The sequence below is a fragment of the Anarhichas minor genome, unplaced genomic scaffold, assembly GCF_050575085.1.
Source record: "Anarhichas minor isolate MPS153535 unplaced genomic scaffold, ASM5057508v1 ptg000030l, whole genome shotgun sequence".
NCBI lineage: Eukaryota > Metazoa > Chordata > Actinopteri > Perciformes > Anarhichadidae > Anarhichas > Anarhichas minor.
Window position 1 is genome coordinate 8,431,961 of NW_027466476.1, and position 12,509 is coordinate 8,444,469.

At 41.1% G+C, this 12,509-nt stretch overlaps 1 protein-coding gene across 1 annotated transcript in view; it reads left to right on the forward strand.

Moving 5' to 3' along the window:
* The window catches only part of col27a1b (collagen, type XXVII, alpha 1b), a 58,253-nt gene that overhangs the window by 39,792 nt on the left and 5,952 nt on the right, over positions 1-12,509 (forward strand). The window contains exons 22-41 of the mRNA XM_076105015.1: positions 1,929-1,982; positions 2,438-2,482; positions 3,150-3,194; positions 3,386-3,439; positions 4,389-4,442; positions 4,532-4,585; positions 4,953-5,006; positions 5,276-5,329; positions 7,134-7,241; positions 7,338-7,391; positions 7,617-7,724; positions 7,814-7,867; positions 10,232-10,285; positions 11,337-11,393; positions 11,486-11,539; positions 11,648-11,701; positions 11,811-11,864; positions 11,995-12,048; positions 12,153-12,260; positions 12,380-12,487. Coding sequence (XP_075961130.1) covers positions 1,929-1,982; positions 2,438-2,482; positions 3,150-3,194; positions 3,386-3,439; positions 4,389-4,442; positions 4,532-4,585; positions 4,953-5,006; positions 5,276-5,329; positions 7,134-7,241; positions 7,338-7,391; positions 7,617-7,724; positions 7,814-7,867; positions 10,232-10,285; positions 11,337-11,393; positions 11,486-11,539; positions 11,648-11,701; positions 11,811-11,864; positions 11,995-12,048; positions 12,153-12,260; positions 12,380-12,487 — 1,281 coding nt within the window. The remainder of the gene's footprint in view (positions 1-1,928; positions 1,983-2,437; positions 2,483-3,149; positions 3,195-3,385; positions 3,440-4,388; positions 4,443-4,531; positions 4,586-4,952; positions 5,007-5,275; positions 5,330-7,133; positions 7,242-7,337; positions 7,392-7,616; positions 7,725-7,813; positions 7,868-10,231; positions 10,286-11,336; positions 11,394-11,485; positions 11,540-11,647; positions 11,702-11,810; positions 11,865-11,994; positions 12,049-12,152; positions 12,261-12,379; positions 12,488-12,509) is intronic.

A 12,509-nucleotide genomic window follows, 5' to 3' on the forward strand; every position in this document is an offset into this window, starting at 1 on the left:
ACATGGAAATGTGTGTGTGTTACTGTGTGTGTGTTACTGTGTGTGTGTGTGTGTGTGTGTGTGTGTGTGTGTGTGTGTGTGTGTGTGTGTGTGTGCCAGCTCAGGATGATTCAAGTGTTCGCTGGCTTTTCCATAATTGAGTTTTGTAATTTGGAAAAAATGGCTCATGGTTGCACAGCGGGATCATTGGACTGAATGAATAATTGATCTAACATAAATAAGTGGTATAATTAAGGCATTTCACCCCGATTGGTTTTACACGGCTCCCCTGATATCACAAGCAGTCACAAGCGTCATATTTAAGACTATAATAGCTGAACATTACATCAAGGCTTTGGAAAATAGAATTAGAAACTCCAAATCTACTCCTTACATTGTCTGAAGTAATTCTCTGTCAACAAGGAGTGGGGAAAAAACCAGTAACAACCTTTTCCTGTGCTCAAAGTTTTGTAATAATAATTGCGATATTGCCTCCCAAAAAAGTAGATAGTAGCGTTATTCTTCAGGACACACATATTAAAAATGTGGTTTTATTTGATTCATTTATTGTGCCGCACATATTGTCTCGCTTCTTTGAGGAATACAGAGGACTCAAGAACAGTAGCTATTTGGAGGATGTATCCAATCCTGTTACTTTACTTCTTGTTTTCTCTCATATCTTGTGAAGTTTTTTTAATTTTTCCTCGAGAGCGTTTTGTCACACTGAATCTGCCGAGCCCCCATTCAAACTGAGTCCACTGAATTTAACTGTGATGCATATCTCTGATATGTAAACAAGTCATTTCCATCATTTTGTCAGGCTTTCATTGTACTCTTCAGGTAAAAAAAAGCCCTCAAACTAGTGGACTTTAAAGAGCAAAAAGAACGCATGGGGGGGAAGCGAGTGAGTTTCCCCATAAGATGCTTGCTGGTGTTGAATTAATCAGAAAAACTGATTATAGAGGCTGAAATAGATGGTACATGTCTGCACTATAAAACATCTTATTAAGTCACATAGTCAATTGTTTTCCCCTCGAAAACATTATGTTTTTTTTAAGTGACAATAACTTGAAATAAGACAGATCACTCGCCCAGTACCACAAAGGCAGGTCTTGATTAGTGCTTATTTAAATTGCCCTAAAAAAGTAAAGTTATCCACTGTTATGTTCAAATGTCGCTCAATATTAAATTGACTGGAATTAGTTTCTCAGTGAATACAATTTGACTTTCTCAAACAACAGTGATTGAAAATTAACAGGCAGAAAAGGACATGACAAGGTCAGCTTTATTCATGTAATGATTCAAAATACTTTCGATGCTCACACTGCTTATTCAAATTGATTCATATTCTCAACAAAGGTCTTTAATTATTTTGTCTGTTATTAGCAAGCAGCGGTGAAATGATCAAGGCCTTAAATAGGTGTGAGCTGCATTCTGCTCTTGTTCTGGTTTGGATCATTATTATATATACAGATGCTTACATGAACAGACAGAAAAAGACACAGTCAGAGTCCTCTAATGTTTCCTGACAGCGAATAGTTTGGTCCGGTTTTATAGGCAACGATGAATCAGCTGCAGGATTTGTGACCTTTTCCCAAGGCGTCTTTACAATAAGCCCAGTGTGCAGGCGGGGCCACTGCGTGTGTGGCGGTGGAAAGATGGGGACAAAGTCCACACAGTGCGGATTGGACTGTGAATCGGAGCTAATTCGCACATGCCAAGTATTTGCAAAATAGCCACAACTTTTGACAGAGTGGCTGCGATATGGCCTCAACCACAGGAAACAAAGAACGCTGCCTCCCAGGCTCCACTAGATAGGGATGACAAAAATGGAGATTAAGTGCCCTAATTCATTGACTTAATATGTTAAACAACGTCTGCCTGAGGTCTCTTAAAGGGCACATTTTCCCAAGCTATTCATCAATGACGAATTTATGTTCTTTCTAAAGGGTCCGAGAGGTCCTGATGGGCCAGTGGGGGAGAAAGGGTCCACAGGAGTAAAGGTGAGCACGTGGTCAGAAAGTGGAAGTTGACAACGATTGATAAACTTTCTCTCAGGGTCTCGGATTGTGTTCCAGTTTGTGGCTCTTTATTGATAATGTTACATGTCTGCCTTAGAGAAATGTCTGGCCTTCAACTCTCTAATTGCACACATCAAGTCTGTCCCACGGCAAGCTAGGGTAAACACAGTGGCACTTCTTTCTGTAACAGCGAGAGAAAAACAATCAGGAGAACTTTTACAAGCAGCTTTGTTCAGCAGACTGTAATTATTAACTATTTTTAACATCTAAAGATTCTTTAGAGGACGCTCTTTGTAAGCTGCGAGTCTAACAATGGAACCTTAAATCAAAGAGGACTAAAATATTGATGGTGGTGGTAGTGCTTGGCAGTCGGGAACATTTTAACTCTGGGGGATTTCAGAGAGCTCAGTTTACTGAGTTGCATGTTTTCTTTGCAGGGCCCTGATGGTCCACCAGGAAAATTGGGCCTCCCCGGGGACATGGTGAGAGAAATTGTTCTTTTTTTTTTTGCTTTCCCCTCATAACAGTAATAGCATCATTAGCAGTATTAGCACAATCCTCATTATATTTGACCTTTTGAAGTCCTCAAGGAATAAGGAGTGTGGTGCTTTAGTGCTAGTGAACAGTACAATGACCATCTCATTAAAGCATACACAGTGAAGCAGTCATACAGCACGCTTAATGGCACATATAGTATATGATCATGTAAGATATGGCATGTCGTCATTCATTTCTCCATCTGGTTTGACTGCTGTTGTCTATACCTTCCAATTATTTCTTGTTGGTACGGTCACAATTTGGTGCATTCCCAAATGGCTAATTGGCCCCTAGAGATATTTAATAATTGCAAAAAATGATGATTCAGATGACAGATTAACTATTTTGATAATCAAGTATCATTTATCTATACTATGGGTGCCAGACAAATGTAGTCAATTAATAATTAGTTATTAATAAATGTATTTCTTTACTTCTCACCAATGATCAATTAAAGTCCTTTGTCAAGCAAGCGTGCCAAACATTCATGACCTGGTTATTATGTAAAGGAGGAGACAAGACAGTGAACTAAGCCTGCTGCCCATGCCTCTTTAACCCTCCATTAGTTTGACATGTAGAACTTATTTTCCCCTTTGTGTCGTTGTGCTGCAGGGCAAGCTTGGCGAGCCAGGTGAAGCCGGGCCAAAGGGATTCCCAGTAAGTGTTTGAGGCTATCAGAGGTCTCTTTTAGGTCAGTCTTGATTTTTGGGGTGGACTCATTTTGGGGAACAGTGGTGGATACGTGAGGCCCTGTGTGTCACACTTTGACTCTTGTGGGTGTTGTAGCATTTCATCATGTTTGTGAATACCAATAGTGTCTGTATTATGAACCCTGGAACTCTTTTCAGGGTGTTCAAGGACCCTCTGGACCTCCAGGGGCCAAAGGAATTGCAGGAGAGCCAGTGAGTTTATTACATACATTTTGTTTCCATATTTGAGAATCATACTATGACCTTTTATGCAATTTTCTATGGCATACGATACTATGACATTTAGCATAAAGCATACCATGAAATACTATACTGTGACTCTTTTATGACTTATATGACATGATGACTTTCTATTTCAGTTTTTTAATGGCATACTATACTTTGACATTTTTTATGATGCTTTTTTATGGTGTTCTACTCTGACTTATTTTCTAACATTTTTTATGACATTTTTCATGGCATACTATGTCATGACATTTTTTACAACAGTGTTGGGATTTCATTTATATGGACTATAAACTTGTGTTTTTATGGTATACTATACTATGAATTCTTTCTGACATGTCATACTCTTGTCTACTATGACTCTTTTTATAACATTCTTTTAGGATTTTCTTTAATGTAATTCTATACTATGACATTTTATAATCTACTATGGCATGTGGCTCTCCGGCACGCACTGTGAACTCTTCTTCCTTCCCATTGCATATAAACTCAGAATTTCAACTTTGACACTTTTTTATTCACTGCTTCATGAAACCCATATCCTGCTCCAAAAAGCCCTGAACAACCTAATCGACTTTCTCTCATTCTGCCCAAGTCTCACAGACACAAGCAGAGAAGTAGAGAGTCCGAGACTATTTGATTTACACCACCCCCCGTCCTGGAGAGGCAGCTTTATTGTAGCCTGAATGTGTCTCTGTAACAGCAGGCCTGTTCCCATCACTTACAGAAGCTTTGGCTCAGTGTTTTGAAGGCTGTTAGCCCCGCAGATTAACTTATCTCTCCAAATACGCACTTTCTTCCTGGTTCTTATTTCTTTTCGCATTTTTCTTCCTTCACCGTCACTTTCAGAGGCATTCGTCCAAGATTAGAAAGCACTCTTAACCTTTTTATTGGTGCCTCTGCTTTGTCGCCGCAGGGACCAGCAGGGCCATCAGGAACGATTGGGCCACTGGGGGCGATGGGGCCATGGGTGAGCTTGATCCCGCTGCTGCTGGTGCAAGAAAGCCATTGACTTTTACGAAGGCAGCGAATACTAAAGGCTGTCGCTGTTTTTGACAGGGGCCGCTGGGGAGGGCCGGAGAGAGAGGACTGCCTGGTGAACTGGGAGAGCAGGTGAAGATGAGGAGGGAGCACCTCCCGTTCTATGCAAACATATCAGTGCCTCTATCCAGAAAGCCAGATGATGCATTTGAGAGAGAAAAAATAATGCACATGAATTTTATTTTGTACAGAAATTATTATCAGGCTTAATGGTTACTAGGGAAGTAGGGAAAGCACAAGGAGAGGGTTAAGTAACTACTGACTAAGCTAAATTTCCTATTGAAATTTCATGGAGGTTTGTGAAACTATTCTACTTGTTTAGCAGTTTGTTTTTTCTGTACTCAAAATGTGCTGAAAAAAATGGTGGACGCAAAGCTTGTACATCAAGAGATACAAAACATCACCAATGTCATAACCATCATGCTTCTTCTGCTGACAGGGCGACATCGGTCTACCTGGCAACATCGGGGAGCAGGGTTTGATTGGCCAGAGAGTAAGGAACACACTTTTTCTTTCTGTAAAATTATGAGTGAAAGAGTTTATTTTTGAAGAACCCTTAAAAATATTTAAAAGAAGACATTTGTTGTTGTAACAAAGAGCAAACAAATTGGTACATTTTGTTTTTCAAAATGTACCAATTTATGTACTCTAATACAGTTTTGCCAATGTTTGGCCATCTGTGTCTGCTTCCTGTGATCACTGTCCTTGTAACACATAAAAATATTATTGCGACCATAATATATTTTATGATTTGTCCGTCAGGGTGAGCCAGGCATCGATGGGGAGGCTGGACTAAGTGGACCCGATGGAGCCAAGGCAAGTTCAAAAATAAAAGACATGCTGTGACTTATAATTTGATTTATCCGTCCCTTTAAAAAGCCAAGTGCTTTTCACTGTCTAGGGACACAGTAAAGGAATAAAATACGATGCTTCACGACTTCGGCCGGTTGTCAAATTTCTGTCAATAACTTCAACACAGATTAATTCTTTCCTGATTCCTATGTCTGTGAACCCAGGGAACTCTCCAGTCTACTGGAGCAGCTTATTGTAATTAGGGCAAGTCGACCATTGTTTGTGAGGTATTGGCTTTTGTACAGTTGGAGCTGCATTGTGTTGACGCTTAGTGAAAACAGATAGCGGGGCTATTTTAGGAGCTCTAAAGTCTGGCAAGTATTGTGACAGAAAAAAAAGAAAGATGGAAAGTACAAAAAGCCTGCCTATTCAGCAGAGCCACACTGCTGGAAGTATAGCTGACAGACCCACAAACAGTGTTTGGCTTGGAGAAGGCGGTAAAATGTGAGCACAGAGGACACTGAGGATTAGAATAGACTCAAACTGAGTGTCGGACGTTTTCTGTTAGTCAGGAGGGTAAACTATACTTTGAGGGCTTCTTGGCCAGAGTGCAGCTTCTGGATGGAAAATGGCAGCCCAAGAGGAATGTCATGGTTCATTGTCTTATTAGTTAGGCAAATTTAAAAACTGAAATTCAGCAAATAATTAGAGGATTCAAACATTATTTTGCCTCCCTCCAGCAGTCTGAAGCAAATTCAATTCCAAATTCTAGAGATTGAGTCCCATATAGCAAAAGCCTGTTGGATTGTACATCTGCAATATCAGAGATACATTTGACCTAACATTTGACATAACCCACTTTTGTTTCTTAATACATCTCCTTTGGGTTGGCTAGGTTGAATAAAGAGTCTAAGAAATGAAGTGGAAGCAAAGAGTTTTTGGATACAGGACTTGGAAGTACAGCAGAAGCTACAGAGAATTAAATGTTAAGTCAAAACTAAAACCACGTCTTAACAGAAAATCGAACTACAGGTTTGTCAGTGCCTCGTAAACTTCATGCTGTTCACTAGAACATTCAGTCAGTGGGACCACAATTCTTTGGTTTTCATTTTGTCTCCCCGACGGGTGTTTCTCAGTTTCTGTATAGAATTATCAATCTGCTTCTCCAGTTTTTCTATATCACATATTTCCTCTTGGAAATATGTGAAATCTTCCTCCAGTCGGTTGGACAGCTGTCTACAAAACAGCTTGTCCGCTATGAATGGTTGGTTGGCCAACAATCTTCACAGTGAAATTGCAACAAAACTGAAGTCCTCATGGTCAGTTCGGATTAATGTGCCAAGTGATGCACCTTGTACATCATGTCAAACTCTTGAAAATCTTTCAAAATGACAGCAGTTGTGTCTCACTAATAAATCAGCCATGTTACTACCGTAACTCTCTGTTTACATGCCAAACCCGTCAGTGTACAAACCAGAGCTAGTTCAGAATGCTGCATCAAGAGTTTTATGTAAAGCCAGATGTGGAGCTCAGATCTCCACCCATCCTTGCGTCACATCTTTGTGGCGTGAGAATACTGCATACAGTTTAAGATTTTATTCATAACCTGCTGCTGCTCAGATTGGTAGACTCAAAGCTCTATACGCTACAGACTGCACTCGGCAATCTGGAATAACATGAAAACCTGTAAGCACACACAGAGCTTTCATTGATATATGTCATATATTTATTGGATATCACTCTTTTTTCCACTCTGAACAGGCCAAAATCCTGGTTAGGGTAACTCAATTGTCTATCACTCTATTCAATGGACTGCTGCTCTTCTCAGGGTGACAAAGGGGATGCTGGTCAAGAAGGCACTGAAGGAGACAGGGGTGAAATCGGTCTGCAAGGAAAGGAAGGACCCTCTGGGCCTCCCGGATTGGTCGGTGTCAGGGTGAGTGTCTCGGCGGCACAACTGCAAATTTCATTCATTTCCCATGAAGAGACTCTTTTTCGTCCACTTACAACCCTGTTTCGATTCTTCTACCAGGGTCAGGAAGGTAAACCTGGCAGTGTTGGTGAAAGAGGAAAACCAGGAGAAAAGGTTTGTCAGTTCACTTGCTTGGAGCTTAAATCCACCTTTCGTTCTTGGACGTCTGTCTAATTTGCAGTCTTGTACAAGCGGTTGAACGGTTCTCTGCTGTAGTGGTAAACAAACAGTAACAGTTCAGTCCATGTCAAATAGACTTTCAGTATTAAATGTTGTTTTTTGCCAAACTACCTGCATCACTGTTGGGGGTAAACTCTCTCTTTGATGGCCTCCCTCCAGGGGCGCAAGGGTCACCAAGGTCACCTGGGTGAGCCCGGGTCAACTGGTGAGCACGGAGAGATGGGGTTTGTCGGACAGAAGGGAGCGAGAGGAACCATCGGGCCAGTGGTGAGACATAGTTTCAAGGACTTGCTCGCTTGTTGATGGATGTGGGCTAAATGTGTTATATATATATATATATATGTATATTTCCCCAGGGTGCTCCAGGGAGAATGGGCCAACAAGGAGATCCAGGCATATCAGGTTACGAGGTAAGAACAGTGATGCAATAATGCGGGAGGTTATAAAAGTGAGGGGCCGACTGCAGCTCCAAACCTTACAAACGTCTTAAATCTGCCGTCTATTCCATAAATGTTAAAAACAGTGACAATCAGCATTATTAAGCCTCTACATTAAAGGCCTATTTGATATATTATATAAAACTATGGCACCACTTTATATGAATGTCATGTCTATAATACATAATAAGCATATATATATATATATATATATGGCTTTATAAAACTCTTTCATAAATCTGTCTAATCATGCATGAAAACGTATTACAGGGTTTATAAAGTATTTTAAGTGGTGGACTTAATGTGTTATAAGTTCAGCATTCATGATGCGTTATACCTCCGTGCCAGAGTGATAGAAAGAAGACTCTGATTCGTGGGTTAACGCATTTTAACTACCATGACGCATTATGAAGGATTAACTTATAATACATTACGTCCACCATTGATAGTACTTTTTAAACTTTTAAAAAAGCCGTCACAAGTTGTCATGCATGATTATGAACGTTTTAAAATGCGTTGTAATTGTGACGGTTCACCATGTGGGTTTAGGAGTGGAGCAGAGACTCAGGCGCAGACTTAGACACAGGACACACGGTGAGGTGAAATGCAAGGCTCTTTACTGGGCACTTTAAGCAGTCAAAAACAGAAAACAAAAACTACTCCAACCGGGAGCGCGAAAAATCCAAACTGAAAAATAAAAAGCAAAGTCACAAAAGGGGCTTGGTCACAAAAGGCAAAGACACAAACCGTGGGAGACAGAGAGTCAACACGAGGGAATAATCACTGCAGATGAGACGAGTCCACGGGGAGGGAAAAAAAGAACAATTGATAATCCGGCACTGGAGCAGGGCAAGCAGGGGAGTATAAGTATGTGACGGGTGATGAGCGGATTGCCGGCAGGTGAGTGGAGATGAGTGGGGTTTGCAGAGGGAAAAGCCAGGGGCAGGTGATTTGGCACAGGTGGAGAGAATGAGCATGATCAGGAGAGACACACACACACACACACACACACATAGCAAAACCCAACCGTGACAGTAATGTCTTATGAGTTAGCTTATAATGCATTGTGGACATGACCTTAATATGAAGGTTTTCCAAATCTTTTATGTTTGTGCCACTTAGTAGTGTATGCACAATGTAATGTCGGATGGGTAACCCCCGCATGAAAAGCCCAAAACAAGAAAGTGCCTCGTTGACAGATACAAAACCTGATGAAGATGTCATGTTGAAACATCTTCGTCGTATTCACTCAATCTTTATGGGTCGAATTAGTGTGTGTGGGATTTTTTTCTTTGTATCATTTCCACATTTTTCACTGAGAAACCCAAAGCGCTTCTTCTCTCTCACAAACCAAAAGCTTGGATTGATTTTTGGAAGGTGATTCATCGAGATACATATTTCATACATTATTGAATGATAAAATTGACCCGCGACGACAATACGGTGTCTGTATTGTCCTGGTGTTGATGAATCACAGGCTGGATCTCAGTTGCTGTGGGGTTTTGTTCTTCCCCATCTCTCCACACTCGGTGGGATCCGCTACTCTGATGATGTGCCGTTTTGGCTGATTTGATTTTTTTTTAAGTGCAGATCGAATCACTCGTCTTTCTTCAGCCAATGACTTAACTTTGATTTCTCATGATTCTGTTTGAACCAGGGTAACATAAGGCATCTTATCTTGATTAATGGCAGTGTGGATAGAGATACAACCTTATTTTTTTGTCTTAAAGTTGACCACTAGAGGGCAGAAAGTAGACACCAAAACAATATTTGAAGGACATACGAGAAAAAGAAATTAAAAAGCGAGTGTCGTGTCTGCTTGCAGCTAGCTGAACGTACGTCTCCTCTAGCTAACCATACCAGCGAAGAAGTCACTTTATTTTTGCCAGTTCTGGGGCGATGGGGGAAGCTTTTCATTTACAGTGGATTCTTTTACAAAATGTGTTTTCTTACTTCTTGTGCAAAAGAGATAAAAAAAAAATAATTGTAAATCGCAATAAAACTAGTTATTATCTGTATGTGCGCATAATCTATTCCGGATAAGATTGGTGATGAGAAATTGATCATGGCAGAGTTGAAACCACAGTATAACCAAATTGTTGACGCATATAACCGTGACTTGGCTGATGGATCTTCAAATTGCATTCTCCATGGCAACAAAAGATTAAGTGTTGATTGATGACATTGGTGCGTTATCAGTTTACAGACGTTTTCTCCCCGTCCGTCTCTCTACCTCGACTCGGTCTGTTTCTCCACATTACCGACACAATATTTCACACAGTGAGTTGGGAGTGAAGGCTGGGAGGTTACAGTCTCAAACTCTTCTTCTTGTCGTAGGGTCACATGGGACCGCAGGGCCCCCTTGGACCTCCTGGGCCAAAAGGTGAAAAGGTAGTTAACCACATTTACTTGCTGTCTCTAATCGCCGTCTGCACTTTGATTGTGTCTAATGAGCTCTGTAGACCTGGAATGATTGCATTACTTAACAATGTAAAACTGTCGCGCAAGTCATTGTCTTTGAGCGGTCACTTATTTTGATGCATTGGTTCTTCAGTTGTGTCCCTAATTAGTGCTTCCTCTGTCTGTCTTGTCCTTGCAATATTCCTAAAGTCATCCCTGATTTGATCATTGATATGAACTAGGACACATCCAATTAACTCGGTGCTGTCAAATGTATATAATCAGCCAAGCACCTGGTCTGCTCATGATTTTGGGGGATATTAGCAACATAATTTGTGTTTATTTGACAGGAGCAGCACAAAATGGAACACGCCGCACTACAGTTTAGAGAGACTCTAATTTGCATGTTTTTTGTTTTGTAGTCCCTGGGCAGGAGCCATCTGGATGTGGATATTTGTGACTTTCTCTATGCCAATATCCACAAAGTAATGGCCATGCTTGCGTTCTAATTAAATCAGTATCACGCTATCACACCGGTCGTTGCAAAATGTATAATTGTCAATTGAGTGAGACAGGTAACCCTGGCACTAAAACATGCTGCCGATAAATACACATCTGTATCGCAGTTATATTGAAAGCACTAATGCTACGATAAATTGCTTTAATGCCTGTAAGTGTCAGCTGTGCTTGGCCCCTGACCATCACTAATTATTCTCCTACTTTTGGATGCCTGTTGGGCTCCACGTTTTTATTTATTTCATACGACACATGCACCACACATGACTATTACAATCATACACACATCCGTGGTTATTGTTTAATGAAGCCCATAAAAACCCCCCGAAACAGACATTGCCTCCGTTTATGTGAAATGGGATCATTGTGGGTAATAGCGCATGTAATTATTTGCCATTCATACAAAGAGAGCGGGCGATGTGTTTCCTTTGTTGTATTACATGCATTGATTTTGCACAAATCATTGGGTTTTGGGCAAAATTCCACTGACTGTGGTCGTGCGTCTGCGCCTGTATTGCTTGTTTAGGGGGAGCAGGGAGACGACAGCAAGGTAGAAGGTCCGGCAGGTCCCCAAGGTGACAGAGTGAGTTTCTTACATAAACCTGTTTTTTCCTGTGTCATTTGTTAGTGGTTAGTCTGGATTGTTTCATTCATTTGTTTCCATATGAACCCTAGGGTCCTCCTGGAAACAGAGGAGAGAGAGGAGAGCCAGGTGATAGCGGACACTTTGTAAGTGAAATATTAATAAACGGACATGTTGTTATTGACTTCAGGTAAAGTGTCAATTACATTCAAGTGCTTTCTGTACATTGACACGCAGAAACGTATTTATTTTAGGGTGAAATAGGCATCGATGGAAAGAGAGGTGAAGCTGGTGCCTCGGGGCTTCCTGTAAGTATCTTATTTATATCTCTTAAAATGTAAAAGATTTATTGACATTGTGTCATATTGTCCAAACACAATCAGTGTAATTCAAATCAAACGGCAATGATCATTTTAGGGACACTCTGGGCCGAAGGGACAACCGGGCCTGAAAGGATCCAAAGGTGACCAAGTAAGGACAGACAGATAGTGGCATGGTTTTGTTATTAGAAAGCTCAATTACTTAACGCGATATTAGTGGACTGTATTTACTGCCATGCAACCATGTAAGAACTGTGGAACATGAACTCTCAATACTCCAGGGTCAGAAAGGAAAATCAGGGGCGAGAGGTGCATCTGGGACCAAAGGACCACCAGTGAGTTTGATACACATCTCAGTTTATAATCAGACATAACACACAGTGGAGCTGTCATATTTAAAACCAATGCAAGCTTTGACATTACGATTGTCTCTTCTAAGGGTCCTGAGGGTCCTCTTGGCCCACGAGGAGTTGTGGGCAGGGAGGGACTTGAGGGCCTGTCTGGCATGGATGGAGTGCCTGGTAAAGATGGAACTAAAGGAGTCGAGGTGAGGACACTGCCAGCGGTTCACCTTTCCAAGGAATGAAAAAAAAAAATCTCATCATTGTTCACTAAACAATGTATGATAATAAATGATCCTTGATTCCTTGAATCTTTGGTGTTAAGGGGGAGCAAGGAGACGATGGAGAAGTGGGCTTACCTGGCAAACCTGGGCAGCAGGGCTCAACCGGTGAGATGGGGCTTCCTGGAAGTCAAGGCTCCTTTGGACCAAAGGTGGGAATGATGGGTGGACAAT